The 18,633-nt window shown below is 39.7% G+C and overlaps 2 protein-coding genes and 1 non-coding gene across 5 annotated transcripts; 1 reads left to right on the forward strand and 2 right to left on the reverse strand.

Moving 5' to 3' along the window:
- Window positions 1-7,071: 7,071 nt before the first annotated feature.
- On the reverse strand, window positions 7,072-7,157 carry trnay-gua (transfer RNA tyrosine (anticodon GUA)). Its single transcript is given in 2 exon segments — window positions 7,072-7,107; window positions 7,121-7,157. It is a non-coding gene; the product is annotated as a tRNA-Tyr (tRNA).
- Window positions 7,158-7,265: 108 nt separating this feature from the next.
- Window positions 7,266-13,846, forward strand: LOC141807470 (tripartite motif-containing protein 55-like). Of its 3 annotated transcripts, none has more exons than XM_074693518.1 (9): window positions 7,266-7,313; window positions 8,960-9,100; window positions 9,617-9,786; window positions 10,348-10,525; window positions 10,761-10,856; window positions 11,548-11,781; window positions 12,465-12,487; window positions 12,836-12,960; window positions 13,051-13,846. In XM_074693518.1, exons 2-9 carry the CDS (start codon window positions 8,972-8,974, stop codon window positions 13,221-13,223), a joined length of 1,128 nt encoding a protein of 375 aa, XP_074549619.1. In that variant the 5' UTR covers window positions 7,266-7,313; window positions 8,960-8,971; the 3' UTR covers window positions 13,224-13,846. The 3 variants fall into 3 exon arrangements, with proteins under 3 accessions (XP_074549619.1, XP_074549622.1, XP_074549620.1); XM_074693521.1 differs by lacking the exon at window positions 7,266-7,313 and adding an exon at window positions 7,321-7,387; XM_074693519.1 differs by lacking the exon at window positions 7,266-7,313 and adding an exon at window positions 7,348-7,407.
- Window positions 13,847-16,749: 2,903 nt separating this feature from the next.
- Window positions 16,750-18,237, reverse strand: crhb (corticotropin releasing hormone b). Its single transcript, XM_074693622.1, has 2 exons — window positions 18,026-18,237; window positions 16,750-17,653 (listed from the first exon to the last, which is right to left on the reverse strand). Exon 2 carries the CDS (start codon window positions 17,633-17,635, stop codon window positions 17,129-17,131), a length of 507 nt encoding a protein of 168 aa, XP_074549723.1. The 5' UTR covers window positions 17,636-17,653; window positions 18,026-18,237; the 3' UTR covers window positions 16,750-17,128.
- Between the last annotated feature and the right edge of the window lie 396 nt (window positions 18,238-18,633).

The following is an 18,633-nucleotide window of genomic DNA, read 5'->3' on the forward strand; positions in this document are numbered from 1 at the left end:
CGTTGCAGCTGTGTAAGGGTGGGGAAATTTTCTCCATATGATTCTGGTGACTTAAATCAGAAGCAGATTGGGTTGCAAAGTTGAAGGTGACTTATTTATTTTATCATTTGGAATCTTTGTTTGAGTTTGCCTCCAGGGCACTGGATGAAACCTTTGCTCATAATGAGATGTAGCTGTCCTCAAACTGCACCCTAGTGACTCAGTGATTCTCCTACCAACACAGGACCAGAGTATGGACACTTACACTAAGGTCTCAGTGCCATACCTATGAGCTGGGAGACAGTCGATGTGCCATGGAAACAGTCAGGTGAGTGCCAGTGGTGGCATAATCCCCACCCCTCACAGTGTCCATGGGTCTGAAAGCAGTCTCCCGCATTCATACCCCCCACAAAGAGGTCCTGCATCTTTTCCAGGCAACTAAGGCAACACTGCCAAACACAACAACAAATGAGTGACAGGCAGAAGCTGGAGTGGAACGAGCAAAAGAATAGCCAACAGAAGTGGAGGTACACAGTCATTTGACTTCTACTTGGTTAAAAGTTTAGTGCTGTTAAAAACAGATTAAAAACAGCAAAATAGTTTGACTGAGGAACAATCAACAATAACATACATTTCTCAATACAGAGGGTTGATGTATTTCTCTTTTTCCAATTAGTTTTAGGCTGACAGACACACCCTGTTACTAAAACCTGAAGGGTATAGGTGTTTTTGGTTGTAGTTGAACTGGTATTTTTGAAAAAAGAAGAGTCAAACTTTAATTTTCTTTCAACTTGGGATTTGATAAATTTAATGTGTAACGTACAACTGATCTTTAAGTTTCAACTCTGTTTTGAGTCAACCAAGGTAGTTCTTATTAATGGAACACAAGGTCTGCAGTATATTTTCTAACATAAGTTTTAATATCCAGTTCTCAAGAATTCAGAATCAAACTGTTCAATAGGAGCTGAGGTTGAATGTACTGAATAAGTTCATGATGTCTCATTTCTTTGGCAAGCACCTATATTTGAATGATTTAAATGAAAAACTTGTCTGACTTTATATCATCAATCTCACGACATAATGTAAACTTGTTAAGTGACTCAACTAATTTATTTGCCCACCAGAGATGAACGCTTGCTAAAATATATGAATTTCTAAAATCCGGATTGCTGCTTTTAAAATGCTCCTGTACTTCAAAATACCTCATGAACTAAAAAAAAATATATATAGCCTGAAGCATTTGTATAAATGACTAATATGCAAATCTTGATTCCCAAAGCTATTTGCTGCAAACAGAGTGAAGAAAGTCAAACACATGGGATCATGAGATTGCTCGAGTTTTGCATTCAAAGTTTACAAACCTGTTGTTGCCAGACAACTCTGAAACCGCCTGATCTGGCACATGCCTGCGTCAATGACACGCTGTGTGTGTTCACAGGAAAGCACATACTTTACACTCACTCCTGTAAGTGTACATCTGGGGATAAGATTGGTTAATTAATTTCCTCCACAAACCCCTCTGCCGCCATCACACACTGCCACACACCTTCATAGCGTGGCAGGTTTCCTAACCGTTCTACCATCAGAGGCTCTGCTAAAACAGGTGAGAGGCATACCTGCTGATTCCCCTCAGGGACTAAGGTACTGTATCTGCTTGAGAGGTCCCGCTTCTCTCAGGAGACAGACTGCAATCCGCCACGGTGCCACTAATTGATTTACCTGTTACCCTCTGACAGCAGTGTGAGTATCACAGGAGAGACATTAACTACTGCTTCATTTCCCCAGCGGCTGCGTGACGCCTATAGAGCTCCTTATGTACCACATCTTTATGTGCACCCATGAAAGAACACACACTCATGACACATATGCATACATAATGGAAAACTACCAGATATTTGCTGTTTTTACACTTTTTTCAACATGACTGTGTTCTCTTGGGACAAATTTCTTGCAATTTTTAAACTAATAAATAGCATTTTCATCAGGGTTACTTATTGAATACTGCATATTCATCATTTAGTTGAAAAACCTGTTTAGATTAAATTAGTTGTTGAATTAAACGCTACAGCACATGGTCCTTTGTGTAGAGAGCCATCTAGTGGTGAAACAGAGCACCTACAAGAACATGCATCATAACTGGATCCAACAGAACTGATTGAACAATAACCAAAATGGTTATATGTGATGTACATGTAGTTCACTAAAACAGCAGGTTACTTGTGATCTTAAGGTAGTTATCCTGCTATTGTAATTAATATTAGTTTTCTATTCTGGGATGTCCAGACAACTAGGCCTATTAATGCTGAACAAAATGGTAACTATTCTTTCTACAGACACTTTTTAATCTAATAATACAGGATTAGCTCATTGAGAATGGAGAAAGATTCACCACACCTGTATTTACCAGAGCGAACCAGTAAATCTAGGTGTGGTGAACTTGATAACTGAAGCCCAGATTGCGTCATCCTGAGAAAGCTTAATGTGCTGCTGGCGTAAACATTTTTTTTTTACATCCACGTCACTCCTAAAAACTGAAAGGAGAACAAACCATTAGGAATAAATGCAGCAGGGTTCCCACAAATATGACGCAAGCACCATTTGGTGACATCAGCAATGATGTCAACAATCAAAAGCAAATAGTGGATGAAGCTGCCCCTCTTCCTACCACTAGATAGCACTCTTTTGTTAAATTTAAGGCTACCAGGTTTCACTACCACAGAGCGTCAGCCTAATCTACAGTATTTTATTTACATGGATCCATTTATATTCACATTTAGATAATTAAATATCATTTGAAGAAAACTGGATTTAGATTACAATAAATAAAGGCAGCAGAAACAGCAGCAGTAGGTAAATTCTAAATTATCAATGTCCTGCAATAAGAAGCTCATCAGATTGCACTGCAAAGGACTCTTCTCCTTTATGTGATGAGTTATTAGCTAATCCCAAAGAGGCATTACAATAACCTCAAACATCAGTGAGAGTACAGGTGGCTCAAGCATTCTGCTTGTGTACTGTACCCTCAGTGTAACCTGTTTAATGTGGTTGTATGGTGTGTAAACACTCGACTACACACAGTAGTTGAAATCACCTTGCTTCACTCGACTTTTATCAAAGGCTTAAAGATGAGACTGATTTTCTCATGGTGTGGAGGGTGTGAGGTTTAAGCCAGGGGGCGCGAAGCTCTTGCATGCTGAGCGCATCTCAGTTTCCCATGACCATGAGGTGCTGCGGCGCCTGTTGAAACACACTGACGTCTCTTTTACGTCACTGTAAAGGAGCGGGGTTACATAAAAACTCCGTGAGGACATCTGGCTCTTTTGTTTCATCTTTCTCATCATCAAGTCACTCAATGTCAGATCTAAGCCCCCCATCATATGATCATGCCTATCCTCGGGCTGAATTTTATGACTGACCAGTTTTGATGGGCTTATAATTAAAGCTTCAATCAGTTGCATTTGTTTCCTGATTAACTATGTGAAGGGAATGGACTGATGTATTCCAACTGAATAAAGGTTTGGTGTCAATGTTTTCATCATTTTATTCTCAATACATCACTATTTTGTCTGTTTCTATTATAGCCTCCAAATCAAACATTAAAAGAAGAAGTCGAGTGTTAAAATTCTGTTTCCTAACTGATGAGGCAATGTGAAGTTTGCACCAAAATGCTGAATCAGTGCCTGAAGATGAAGTATTTAATCTCCAAGGTATTGGGGTGAACTTAAAACATAACTTAGAAAAGATACTGACACCTTAATAACCAAGTAACACGAGAAAAAAGCATTACAAAAGGCAAAATATATTTGCATGTAGATGGTAACAAGGCTCCTCCGCAGGTAATAAAAAAGGCAGATGTTGAAACTTAAGAGAGTGATGTCTTGTATCTCAAGAGAAGATCTCCTCTCTGATCTGCATCTGTAGAGGTCCTGCATATGAAACGCCAAGGAGAAGTCTTTCAGGTACACCTGTGATTTTAACCGGTGTCAGAAGACATTTTGAAGCCCTATGTCTAAAAATTTTAAGTGAAAAAATAAATTTAAAAAAAGCCTGTTCTCACTTATACATTTTATATAACTTCTTCCTTGTCAAATCTTTGCACAAGTGTAAAGTGTAGTGCCAGTAATCCTTTTATAGTTTTTGTTTTTGTGTTTTCTGATGTTTATTTTAAACCATATATTATGTTTTTTCATTGTTTCATTTATAACATCCTGTAATTCATTTCAGAATAATACAGTTTATAAATACTCAGTTGTATAAGAATCAAAAAGTTGATATGCTCTCTCAGATAAAGGTTTGAGTCTAACTTTTCAAAACCTAGTATGGCTACACTTTAATTGATTTTTTTGTTTGTTTTTTGTCTATGTTAGCAGTGAAAAGTTATGTTTGAATTTTTAATATTTTTTACAGCACTTTCAGCACTCCTCTAGCGCCTGACTCCTTAAGCCCTGCGCCCCACCTGTCATAACTCTGAGCACCCCCTAGTTTGAAAACCATTAATTTTAAGGCACAAGATCAGTAACAGGTCTCTCACAGACCTGAAATAATAATAGAAAAATTTTGTCTGCAATGTTTTTCCACTGCTTTTCAACAGGCTCCTTTTACTTTTTTGTGTATCCTCAACTGGTAATAGAGAAATTTAAAACTCTTGGATTAGTCATTAGTGGATACACAGCCACAGCGGTTTGGTTATGTTTCGATCTTAACAACGTTTTTCATTCACAACCTACGTCATGTGCAGAGGTGAAAAAATAAATCTCAGAGGTTCATTTTAGGTCAAAGGTGAAGATGCAAAAATAGACAACCTTATCTGAGAATGCTTACTGGGACATTTTCAATCATAGGCAGTGACTGCTTACCATCTGTATGAATACAACATGACTTCCACCAAACTGAAATATTCATACAGGAGAGCAGATGGTACTATTTGCTCTGCCCTCTATTCTGGTCCCATGTACACTTATATCTCACTTACGAGCTTGAAGACCTTTAAGTGTGTGGTTACCTGAGTGTGGATGTGTCCATCACCTCATGTTGTGTATTTGGTGGCCTTAGTAGTACCTGCAGACCCTTTTACGATCATATTGTTGTATAAACACAACACTATGTACCAGCACGAAGTAAAACGTAGAAAAAGAATGGTCACACTGAGCTCTTATAAAATGAGAAGTGACAGCAGTGTCTGTCTGGCATTCAGATTGGCCTTTTAACATCAAGCCATCTTCATGGTGCTGTTAATTTGTCAGTCTTCAACCTCATTTTTATTATTTGGGATTGCACTATTAAGAATCAGGCAGTAATGGCCTCATAATTATGAAATCACTTCAATCAAACAGACATAACCCAGAATAGCCTTTTAATTGATTTCATTTGAATTCACTTTAAAGAAGCGGTCCTCACTGAGAGCATTTCTGCAGTACCTTCTTTTAGTAAATGAATATGTAATATTACTAATTTCAGCTTTTTAAAGATGACTCATTAATACTTAATAAAGTGGTGCGCCCACTGCATCACATTGTAAAAAATCTGAATCAGAATAGCCTTTATTTGACAAATATCTTCAAGAAAAAAAAGGAGAAAAAGGAAACATCATTTGTAGAAAATGGCATGAATAATATTTAAACAGATGACAAACTGTTTTATAGCTGCCAGCTTCCTATTTATAGTATTTTCAAATGTTTTCAAGTCTGCTAGCAAACCGTCTTTCAGATGCACAAATTACAAACTATTTTTAGTAAAGAGTGGGACAGGATTGTGTTGAGTCTAACAGATTTTTGAAGACGTCATTCTCACCTTTCAGATCTTAACTTAGTAAATACTCTTGGCGTCTTTACAGCTTTGATTTCCACCAGTGACTTCTTGTCCTTGAAATCAAAGCAAGAGAAGACAGAGAGAGATGCGCTGAAGAGGGCAGGTATGATGAATGCCAGTATTCACCGTGATGTGTGAAAACCACTACCCACCTGAGTCAGAGGAAATCAAAGTGATGAAAATTTAAGATTAGGTATCCTGACTTCCAAACTTTAAGCACCATTTGTCTTACTGTAATATAAATGAATATTTATATTTTACTTCCACAATTTAGCATTCTGTAAACAGAGCGCAGGTGTTTAAGTTCTGAGTTGGCATCACTGTGCTGTGGAAAAGACTCACTACACAAAAGAGTACATACACGCAAAAAAAAAAAAAAAGTCATCTGTTTGAGACAAAAACACTTAATGAGAGTGAGGTCGATTCAGCAGTCCTCACACAACTGCTTACTATTGTCCCTGAGTGGTGCATCCTAATGTGTTGTTGTTGTTGACTTGAAACAAATGACGATGGCTAGTTTGGTCACTGGCTGCATCCAGATTGGATGCTAAACATCACCTTTAAACTTTCCTGTGAGCAAAGTACATGCACATGTGATCTGTTTCTCATTTTTATTCAATATGCAGAACGCAGCATTCACCCTGCTTACTGATAGCACCTCCACTGGACAGTGCTGGGCATTTAGAACATGATGCCTTAGTAGGAAAACTGTCTTTTTATAAATATCTACTCATTCTTTTTTTAAGACGTTTCAATCTCTCTTTTAAACATAATAAAATGTGAACGTCCAAACTTGGCACAAGACATCACAGGGTCATCACCAAAATTATGGCTAAAAAATAACCAAAACTGTTTTTCAAACTGATCCACACTGTTATTCAGCATTAATTATGCATGAAAATGCAAGTCTATCTTTTTTTTTTCAAGTTTAAAAGAAATTTCTGTTCCTTTTCCATTGATGAAATAAGCAGGGTATATGGCAAGACAAGATTATACATTTGTATTTCTGTGCTAAAGTCTCATACCACTGCTACTTTTAAAAGAGATGATGTTTTCATTACCACGCTTCCAGTGAGTTTAACTCTTCACAATTGGCATATGATGCACATCATGAAAAAGGTAGCTTCAAAATGTCTTGAAAAGCTGACCTTTAGCCAACATAATCTTCGTTTTCCCCTCCAACTTTTATATTTATTTAGTGTTGGACACCATTCCAAATTTCATTAGCATCATTACGGAAGGATCGGAAGTTCCACCGAATTGCATTTCGGGAAAAAGAAGCTCTCCTTCGAGCCGGATTCGAACCAGCGACCTAAGGATATCCATGTAAACTCTACAGTCCTCCGCTCTACCAACTGAGCTATCGAAGGGAGATACCGCCTCACGGATTCACATTTTGTATTAAACCATTATCCTACAAACTTACATCTATCCATAAAAATCGCCTCACGACGAATTACGTGATGACGACATTCGACGAATACAATGTTGCCTCACTTCGATTTGAGTTCGCTTTCCGTTACCAAGTAAGACGCTCAATTAAAACAGACTACATCAGGGCGCAACGACCTACTGACACGTTGTACAGTAGCAAAATCAAGTAAAACTAACTTCTTACTAGTAAGACAAGTCTACGCTTTTCAATTCTGATATCCAACCAGCACAGGGTTAAGTATCCGAACGCTTTAGTTTGAAGCTAGTTCGCCTACAAGCTAGCTAAGCCGGTTAATGCACTCCTGGCTGCTTTCGGCGATTTAGTTTGTAAACCATTTGACACAAACAGCATGATCCGTAAAAATAACCCCTTGATAATAGCCGTAGATATGATTTTTAAAACCTTAGCTCATATTAGTGTTTTATGGGGAATTTTTCATCACTTTAGTACGGTATTTTGACTCATATCAGCAAAAAGTTCACACCAAATGTTCATTTTCCGCCTTTTGCTTAAGTTAATGGCAGTAAAAAAAAATGTGTAGACTCAATATTTTCCGAATATTTTCAAAAGCCCCATGGGGTGCAAGCTAGTTCGCTTGAGAAGCAAGAAGGTTTCTAACCAGTACTGGTAATTTGATAAAAGTAGGTGACTTCAAAGATTAAAAAAAAAACAATAATAATAAATCGTCCTCGATTTTATGTTTGCACCGTTACCTATTTTGTTTGCTAGTGGTAACATACCTTTTGGTCGTTTCTTTAAACGTCCTTTCGATGTGCGAAGTACTTGCTTCGAAGTTCGATTACACAGTGAGTAGCTAGCCTCCCGGGACGCTAGTTAGCGTGCTAGAAGAGTTAGCTCGTACATACGTAATACAAGAATGCTTTAAAAAATGTTCAAGTGTTGATTTGATTTCATACTTTGCAAGCCCAAAGTAGAGATTCAATTTCAATTTTCCAGTGATTTTCATTTTGTTCTTTCTTGTGTTTTCCTCAAGAAATTGACTTATTGACTTATTCAGTCAATTAGTTAAGGATGAAAAGGGTTTTTTTCGTTTCAATGGGTTCATTTCTTTGATCATTTTTAGAAATCAAAAATTGTTTTCTTGTAACAACAGGACAATTTTCTAGCAATGCAAAGTATTGGGCTGTCAACTTTCTTATTTTAGTTTTTATTTTGGGAATTTCGAAAGGCATCAGTTCAATAAGTTGCTGAAGCAAGTGACATCAGCTTGATATGTAAATAAAGCATACAAAATGTACGGGTCTATGTCCACTGGAAGGGCATACTGTCTGCAATGGCTTGTACTATCTCATTGAGGAGAAAAGTGCTGCATACATGCAGTTCAACGTGGCTGGTAATACATTTTATTTTGGACTTAATAATACCAAAATCAATTATTACTATTATGCTGTTCATGACTTAGTCTAGACTGCACAAATACCCAGTAACCCCTGCTGGCAGAATGTAGGATGATGTACAGGCAGCTGTTCGGCACTAGCCCACTCAGTTTCAAATATGGGCATGGTAAAAATGGCAACCTTTGACGTGACAGCTCTACCTGCTAAAAACAGAACTGACACCAGCAAGATAGGAGCTCACGCCCTCTAGGACATGAGCAGCAGGCCTTCTCTTTAGCCTAGCTCCTTCACACTGTAGGCTGCATTGAGGAACTAATTGTTCACCAGCTCTTGAGGCTTTATCGCCTGTTTTGTTTGTGTTTTTATTGTTTTTTAAAAGTGTCTTTCAAACATGAACACCATGGAAAACTTGGAGAAACAGCTGATTTGTCCCATTTGTTTGGAAATGTTTACAAAGCCTGTGGTGATTCTACCCTGCCAGCACAACCTCTGCAGAAAATGTGCTAATGATGTTTTTCAGGTAAGCCGCAGAACAAAATTTATGTTTTTCCAAGTAATAGGGAGCAGTTTTTTTTAGTATAATCTAAACTGATGAGAAAGTATTAATGACAACTCCAAGTTAACTGTTTATGTCATGATGTTTTATGATCTTGCCCTACTCACTTAGCTCATTTGTGATGCACCGAGGGCTCAACATGTTTATGTTGGGATAGATGAATATTTTATTATTTGTGGACATTTCACTGATAAGAGATTAACACATAAAGTTGAGTTTAAAACCAGTATTAATTGATTTAAGTAAGAATACATTCAGTTCTGGTATTCAGTTTTTTTCAGTGACCCACTTTAGGAATCATAGCAATTCAATGCTAACTGGGTTTCATTTGTTGTAATGGTTATTTATATGTTAAATTAATCTTTTGCAATATTTACTTTTACTGATTTTATTTACTTATTTAACAACTCACATTGATTTTTTTTCTTAATTCCTGAGCTATCTTACTGAATGTACGGTTTTTACCGGGTTTGATTACAGGCTTCGAACCCATACCTTCCAACAAGAGCAGGCTCAGTGACGTCTGGTGGCCGCTTTCGGTGTCCCTCCTGCAGACATGAGGTGGTTCTGGACAGACATGGTGTTTACGGGCTGCAGAGGAACCTACTGGTGGAGAATATCATCGACATGTTCAAGCAGGAGTCCAGCAGGTGAGACTAATGAGATGGACAGATGCATGCACTGTTTAGTTCCTGATGGACAGCAGAAAGTGTTGCAGTTGCTGATTGTTGTGCTCTTATTGCCTGAGGCGTATGAGTCAGAGAGGGTTTATAGGTTAAGTCGCTTATACACAGATGGTTTCCCTTTTCAGTGGAGTTGACTTTTACGCCAAAGGGCTTGTACGACATCAGATAAACAGCATTCACTCACTCAGCTTCAACCTTCTGGTGTGTCACTGCGGCATAATTGAAGAAGACAAATCAAGGGGAAAGTGGATTAAGGACTCAAGAGTAACTCTTTAAAAACAGACATCAAACATGAAGCTTTGTACTCACAGCCAAACCTGTGTGTCCTTATGAATGAGGGTGATCTATTGATTTAAGTGCTAACAGTCTATGTGCATACCAGGCAGGACTGATAGATGATCAATACACAAGTGAAATGTGTACCTGTGACATTATCAAACTGACATTACGTGTCACATCAATATGCAGCCAAATGTGCAGCCATGACAGAATGATCTTCTGGTTTCTTTTACAACACCTCAACAGCAGCAAACCAGCTCCAGAGAAGAAGGAAGAGACGCCCATGTGTGACGTTCACGAGGGTGAGAAGATCAATATTTACTGTGTGACCCACGGTGTGCCCACATGCTCCATGTGTAAGGTTTTTGGATCTCACAAAGACTGTGAGGTGGCGCCCATCACAAGTATCTACCAGACAAAGAAGGTGAGGCCTGAGATAGTCGTGGTGTTATTGATGATAACGCTTCTTTTAGTCTTAAGTACGTCTCTTCCCTAAACTTTATTAGAGAAGTGTGTTGAAAAATGTCTTAGTGAAATGGTGGAAAGTTGTACTATAATCTCTATCCTTTCATGCTTTAGCTTGCATGGTATCGTTTATACTCCCAATTTGAAAAAAGGTTGCTCGCAGGTTTTCACTCTGCCATGTCCTTGTCCCACAGACAGAGCTGAGTGACGGGATCGCCATGATGGTCAGTAACAACGACAGGATGCAGGGCATTGTCAGTCAGCTGGAAGAAGCCTGTCGTGCCATAGAGGTCAGTGTCCCCCTGCTGCACCGCCTGGCTGCTTACTCACACAACAAGCCACGCTCTGCACACAAATCCACCTGCACAGTCGTACAAACAAACATAATGTGTCCTTGTTGCTGCCACTCTGTGCTTTTATCTGTCTGTGAGATCCAGACACTGGGGGGGCACTGAGGAAAATAAATGTTTAGATGCCTCCGGCTGTTTTTCCTCTTTCTTTTCAACATGATCTTCTTTATGCACTAAGCAGTTGATACCAATCCGCCCCACGGCTTTTGAAGTTAAAAACAAGCAGAGTAACTGATGAAGGGGGAACAGGCAGCTTTCTTGTGGTTTTCATGCCACAGTCGGGCAGTAGAGAGGAAGCTGGAGTCGCTCCAGGTCCAGTGGTGTCTCCCTCAGAGGCGTCATGTAGGACAGACAAGCAGAATGAGCTTCCTTGTCCTCCCTGGACATATGGTGCCACCGGAAGAGCGGAGGACAAGTTAACGAGAACATTTGCAAGTCATAGTATTTACATGCGTTGCATCGAAAGCAACAACTTTCCTCTCGTTTTCTGTCGTCTGATCTTTGCTGTTGAATATTCTACGCTCTTGTCTTACCGCAGAGTTACATCTGCATACATTTCTCCCCCAAAGGACTGCAATGAAAGTTTAATTCAGCTGGACTCTCCGGATGTTTCATGCGTTTCCATGTTTAGGAGAACGGTCGGAGGCAGAAAAATCTGGTGTGTGAGAAGTTCGACCAGCTGTACTCCATCCTGGAGGAGAGGAAGAGGGAGATGAGTCAGAAGGTGACGGCGGAACAGGAAGAGAAGCTGAACTACATCCGAGGCCTGACCAAGCAGTATGGAGACCACCTGGAGGAGAGCTGTAAGATCGTGGAGAAGGGGATTCAGACTATGGAGGAGCCAGAGATGGCCTTATTTCTAGAGGTCAGAATCAATATGAAGTGGAGTTCAGATAGATAAATTAGCTGAGCATCAGAATCAGACGATGAATGTTTTGTTAACAGATATCGATTTATTGGACCAGAAATTAACATTTATTGATAGCAGAAGCAGATGTATCTCTGTTGACTTGTTGTATAACTAATTTTTCCTGTCAGTGCATTAGTGCATTATGAGTAACAGCTAAAATATACCGGATGCGTCTGCAATGTGTCTACAATCCGTTACAGCGAACAGATCAATTAGGTTTCTTTCAAGTCAATGTGTCAACTCACACTGGATCCGTTCTGTTGCAGTTTGTCTGCACGGCTGGTCCGTCGTGTTGCAGGTAATACACAGCCATCCTAATTTTGACGGTCGCAGAGCTGTGACGCATAAGTTAAGAGTAGGGAAGATCGAGCGGGACAGAAAGTTGTGACTGGAAAATACCTAAAAACACCCAAATAAAATAAACCGTGTCAAAACTAGTTCGTATTTAGCTAGATTGCTGTCTGTCAGTCATGCAGCTTGTTGGACTGAACATACAGCTGGTGTAAGTTGACAAACGCAGTCAAGACAGCGCAACTGAGTCGCACTGCAGGCGTATCTGGTGTAATTTAGGCGTAACAGCTATTACAGTTAACACGTTATGTACAGTCTTTACATATTTGCTCCTTTTATCTTTCCAGAACACAAAACCTCTCCTCAAAAAGTGAGTATACATTCTAATGCATCACTGGTTGATCAAAACTGAAACACAGGATGGCGCCAAAACAAGCTGCATTTTTATTTGTTTCCTATTGTTGTGTGTGCTCCTGTGGATTGGCGAATTTGTACCTGCACATAGTACCACAAGTGAGATCACACCTGTCTTTTTGGGAGCTATCAGAAATAAAACTGTATGATGTAGCGAGTATCTATCTTTAGCTTCAGCCTGAAATAACTTGAGGAATGTTCTGAACATCACAGACTGTTGGCACCGTGTTTACCACATGTTGCATGTTCTGGCTCACTGGGATGTTTTAACTCACTGATTTACCGTTTTTGCTCTTGTTTCAAGGATTTCAGAGGCCTCAAATACAGCAAACATGGACAAAGTTGAGCGCGGCTATGAGAATATGGATCATTTCAATGTCGACTTTAAGAAAGAGGGAAAAGCCCTGCGCAGCATCAACTTCATTCATGGTGAAGGAGCGCTGTTTATGTTGGAAGCACTTTGCAGTATCAGACTTGTCGTGGTCGGTCGTGACTCCCGTTTTCCTTTTTTTCTTACAGATGATGAAGATGAGGACGAAGAGGAAGAGGATGGAGAAGCAGGCACTGAGGAAGCAGAGGGAGCACAGACTGTTTCAGGAAGCAGTGCTGTTACATCCGCCTCCGTCCAACCTTCTGCCCCCCAGCAGACGAACTGCTCCCTGAGCACTGCCAAAAGCACAGCCTCGACCTAGCTGTCATTCGCCCGCCCAGACTGCACCTTATCTCCGGCAGGATAAGTTTTGCTGCAACTAGATGTTGATTTCAGGTCAGTTGTTCTACGTCTGCTCCCAGATCAGGGAAGCACTGAGACAGATTTAGATCTGTGCCAAAGGGAAAGTTTGAGTTGCCGGAGTAGATCTAAAGAAAGAGACAGAAGTTTCAGTTCCCTTCTGCTGCTTTTATTGAGATTGTGTTAGCTTGCATCACCACAAAGTGAAGAGTCTTTTTTTGACTGGTTAGATACAAATTTTTCCTTTGTTGTTGTTTTGGGACATTGTATGACAGCAGGTTGTCTGAAAAGCTTATTTCCAGATCTGAAACATGCTCATACATATTCTATGGACCGACCTTTGCAAATCACTGCTTAAACGACTTCATTAGACATCATCACAAGGTTGTCTCTGCTGCTGTATACGTTTTTATGACCAATATAACACTACGAGGAAGGTTGCAGAGTACTAAACTATCACTTTGACATTTCATACATCCATACATATTCCTGTGTATCACGTGTCATTTTCTTTGTTGTGTACCAGACGTAAAAAGCACATTTTACCCTGTTTATGACTGATGAAGTGATTTATTAAAACAGAATTGCGCAAAATCCTACTTGATGGTAACTTTTTATTAGGTAGTTGATGGACTGCAGGGGTGTCCAGCAGGTGGCACCACTCCAAAATCCTTAACTGTGATTGGCTACTGTACTATGACACAAATTTATGCTGTGATGCAACACTTCTTTTCTTATTCAAATGAGTCATACTTCTTTGTGTTTGTACTTTTAAGTGCTAAAATACTTTAACTGAGTTTTTCAAACACTGCAGAAGTATATTCTGAAAGTTTGACATTGTACAGCAGCTCATATGCAAGTTTTTAATTTTTAAAATTATTGATTTACTTGTTGTTTATTTGACATGGACACACAGTAACGTTGATGCTGTGATATTTAAATATACACACGTCCCAGATGCACTGCTGTAAGTGTTTATAGCACAGTGCTAATTTTCAACACTAGTCCATGGGCGGCTTTTATGGAGTAAAAATGTACAAAAGATAATTAAAAACAGAGATACCTAAGACACAGTTCATTAAAAAGTGCATAAGAATTAAAATATCCAGAAAATAAGTAAATGAAATAAGTTCTAAAAAGATGAACGAGAAGGTTTCATCAGGTAAACATGTATACAAGCAATTCATTTATATGTGGAAACAGTACTGTTGCTCTTTCAGCCATGATTTAATACCTTTGTTGAAACTTTTAAAGTTATTTAGCATTTTCATCTCGGTAGGGAGATATAAGACATCCAAGTCCTCAAAAGACAGATGTCTTCTTTTTAAAACTCTTAAGCCAGAGGTCACCGACGTAGTGCCCATGGGCCCGCAAGAACCACTTAAGGTGCTCACTAGGCATGTTCCAAAAAACAGCACTGGTCACAACGGAGCTTCTTCCATGAATTTATATATGTTTCCTACCATTTATATATTTACCTCTGCCAAGGAAGTTATGTTTTTGAGAGTGTTTGTCTGCCTGTTTGTTTGTCTGTGAACAACATAACTCAAAAAGTAAACAGATCTTGATGAAATTTTCAGGAAATGTTCAAAATGGGATGAGGAAGAACTGATTAAATTTTGGAGGTGATCCAGATCACCGTCTGGATCCAGGATTTTTTAAAGGATTTTTTATCATTGTAAGATAGAGCCATTTTCACCGTATGTGTATATAACTCCACGATAAATGGTCAGATTGCTTTGCAAAACAATACAAGACAAGGTCACCATAATTTCTGATGGATGTAAAAGTATGATCCAGATCCTGGCAATATTCTGGATACTGAGATCTGGAATATGAAATATGAACTGGGTCATCATAAATTTCAACACTGTCAGGAAACAAATTATCATACAAACCTGTAACTAACACCAAATTGTAGCAGACAGTCTGCTGAAAGGGAGTATAACATTAAAGTAGGACTTAAGTGTTGCATCACATGCTTAGCGGAGGTCTGCGCTCTCTGAGGGCTTTCCTACTTATATATGTGTCCTACCACTTGTCATTGTTGTGTAAATGATGATAATTGTGGAAAAATTAACACTGACATGTGAGCAGTGTCTTCCCATAGTATTACTAAGACTATTATTGTTATTACAAAGTCATCCATGCAGTTTTGTTCAGGAGGTTTGTATCAGTCAAGTAGCCCTTGGTCTCAAAAAGGTTGTTGACCCCTGCTCTAAGACGTTTAGAAAGCAAGCTTAAATAATCTTAACATCACCACTTTGTTGTGTTATCTCTTCAAGTTAAAAAATACAAAGTAACCTCACATCTGTATCATACTTTGATGTTGTTATTAAGTAGCATACGCACAAAACCTAGTCCTGCCCCTACTGGACTCCACTAATCAAATAGATTTTGGATAACACTTTTGCCTTTTGTGTGTTTGTGAGAGATCAAGTCTTTGTTAAGCACCCCTCCCTCTATCGCCTCCTTACACTCCTTTTTTGACTTACTGTGTCTACAGAAATCTGGTAATGCCCTTTTCATAAATTCAGGTAGTTATGAGATCCTTCTCTGCAGCATGGTGTTGACACAGTTCCTGCTCACAACCTCTTTGACATATCAGATCTCAGTGGGCCCCATGCTGCCAGTCATACATCAGCTGCTGTGCTATGCGCTCACCTTTCCATGACTCCAGCATTGAGGTAGTCCACCCCTGAGTACAGTCTCATTATTGCGTGAAAGGGCTGGATCTTTTACAAATGGGCTCAAAGCAGCTCTAAACCCAGAGCCGCCAAGTGGGCCAAACAGAGCAGGATGACTCACCGCCACTGCTCTTGTTTAGTTCACTCTGACACCGAGGGTCAAGGATCAGCACAGCATGCACACATAAACACACATGGTCAAGCACACACACACAGAGAATCTTTCCCACTCATTAGTGAGCCGTGGTGCATCTTTCAGCTTCTTGCTGCAACAATGGGAATCACTTCTCGAGGATTAGGGGCTTAGCATGAAGGATGCCTTTTGAGTGCTCTTCACCTGCACGACTGCAGGCGCTCCCACAGCAGAAAGATCCATGGGAGATATTTGTTGTTCCAGCTCTTATTGTGTGTTTTAGGGAGGAGGCACTGTGTAAACCCACGACTTGGCTCCAGAGCAATGCCATGGTTACACCATAAAGATTTTTATATTCAGTAAGAAAAACTTTTCTCTATCGCAATCAATATTTGTGTAGGCAAGACTGAAGATGCAGTTTGTTCTCTCTTTAAACTGTTTGCATTCTTAACTTGTAGCAGTGAAACTGTTTATTTCCCTTTGATTTGAATATGACAAATCTATGTGTGTGAGGAAACAGTAAGTGTATGTTTCCTGTATTTGTCATTAAAGTAGCTTGGAATAGTTTGTTTTCATACACGAGATTAATTCATGTAAGGATATCCACAGAGAAGTGTAAGCATTGCTTTAATTTTTTATTAAAAAATATAGATATAAGACGTTCTCTTGCACAACAGAAAATGACTGGTTGCACATAAGTTTATTAACAAACATAAATATCATAAATACAGTGATTCATAATCTAAAACAAAATGCAAGTTTTGCCATTGCATTGCTCTATGTTTTATCCAAAGGTGTTTTATCTCAAACTTGAAGAACGGTGCAATTCACAGATTTGACACCAACATCAAAATGCCAAGGTACAATCGGATCATTACGAGCTGAGCCGTTGACACTCCATTGTTTGAGGTTAAAGCTATAAATAATAGAGTGATAAAGCAGCACTATACTGTACAGAGCATGTTTGTGGTGATGGTACAAATGAAAGAAGAAGAAGAAAAAGGAAAAGAACAGAAAATCAAGTGAAATCTTTGGCGGAGTGGAAATTCATTTCCCGAAGAGCTCCATCATTCTTCTGTTATTCTGCGCCTGCTGAGCCAGCTGTTCCGCCTTGGACATCTCCATCATCTCCCGGAGCAGGTGGAAGGTCAGATCCAGGGATATCGGCGGGTCCTCGGACCTCCTTCCCCTCTCCATCGACTCGTCCCCTTGGTCTCCGAAGCCGCTTATGAGCGCTCTGATGTTTCCAACTTTCCCTTGTAAAAGACGTCGTGTCAGCTGCTGGAGTTGCAGCGCTTTGTTGTAGAGGGAAGGGGGATACATGGACGAAGATGGGAAAGAGTTAGAGTCCCCGTTGCCCAGTCGGATGAAATACTCCTCACCGAGACGCTCCAGGATGGGACCAGACTGCTGCTGTTGCTGCTGCTGGGAGTTTTGGGTTTGGGGAGCTGGGACGCGCAGAGCACCGCCAGGGCTCTCAATAGCCCGACATTCGTAGCGGGGTAAGAAGGCAACAAGCAGAATCACGGTGGTTCCGAGTAAATTGAGCTTCATGTCAGGATATCTGGGAATCTGAGGAGAAAAAATGCGCGAATTACTTTCATGCTACAGCTTGTAAAACCTCAAATACGACGTTTAACATGCTGCGTAAAGAGGAATTTACGCACGAGCAGCAGACACTGTGTGGTGTTTCATGCGTAAAACAGATATATTTTCGTTTTAGTGATATATAAACAACGGAGGATTCAATTTTTTTTTCTAGAATCAATGCTTTTCTCCATCGCAAGTTTCTGTTAAAAAATATCGTATCCTCCTGCGAAGAAATCCCCCCCAAACCCAATTCTTCCATCACATGTATTTGCGTTAAAGTGTGCCAAAAACAACAATTCAGAAATAAAAGATGCATTCTCAAAACATAGATGAAATAAAAGAAGCTTTCCATACCTCAGTCTCTACAGGAGGTCCAGCACAGCCGTGTAGGTTGCCAGGTATCAGTTGGCGAGAAGCCGCCCTCCTTCACTTCTTGGAGGAAACAAGTATATGGTTACTTTAAGAGTAGATGCTGAATGGACTTATATAGCCAACCTCACTATAAGTGTCGCGCTCCAAGCTGAGATTGAGTCTGCGCGTTCCTGCATGGGTGTAACGTGAATGGACGCCTCTGACAAAGTGCTTGAGTTTAGATGAGATGAGTCATATGTGAGTGTGCGCGCGCGTGTACGAGCGTCTAGCTCTCTGAGTAGCCCTATAGGTGCCACACCTGCTGGCATTTTCACTTAAATGAGTGTGAAGTGCAAAATAATTGCAGAGTTTCTTGGACTCAAAGAGGGAAATACTTTTTAGTTGGAGGCTGAAACTGTGCTTTGTGCCTTTGCTCTCAGTCAGACCTCATTTTCACAAATGAGCGTCCAGACTCCAACTCACATGTGCTTTTCAGAGCTGAAATGTTCATTCTAAGAAAGCAAACTTCTATTTGACACCACTTTCCAAACAAATCAACTGATCGATAATTAATAAGCTAAACATACAGAAAACAAATCATTTCAGGTTCA

Source organism: Halichoeres trimaculatus, unplaced genomic scaffold, assembly GCF_033239565.1.
Source record: "Halichoeres trimaculatus isolate MK-OKI-2021-1 unplaced genomic scaffold, fHalTri1.1 fHalTri1_scaffold_18, whole genome shotgun sequence".
NCBI lineage: Eukaryota > Metazoa > Chordata > Actinopteri > Labriformes > Labridae > Halichoeres > Halichoeres trimaculatus.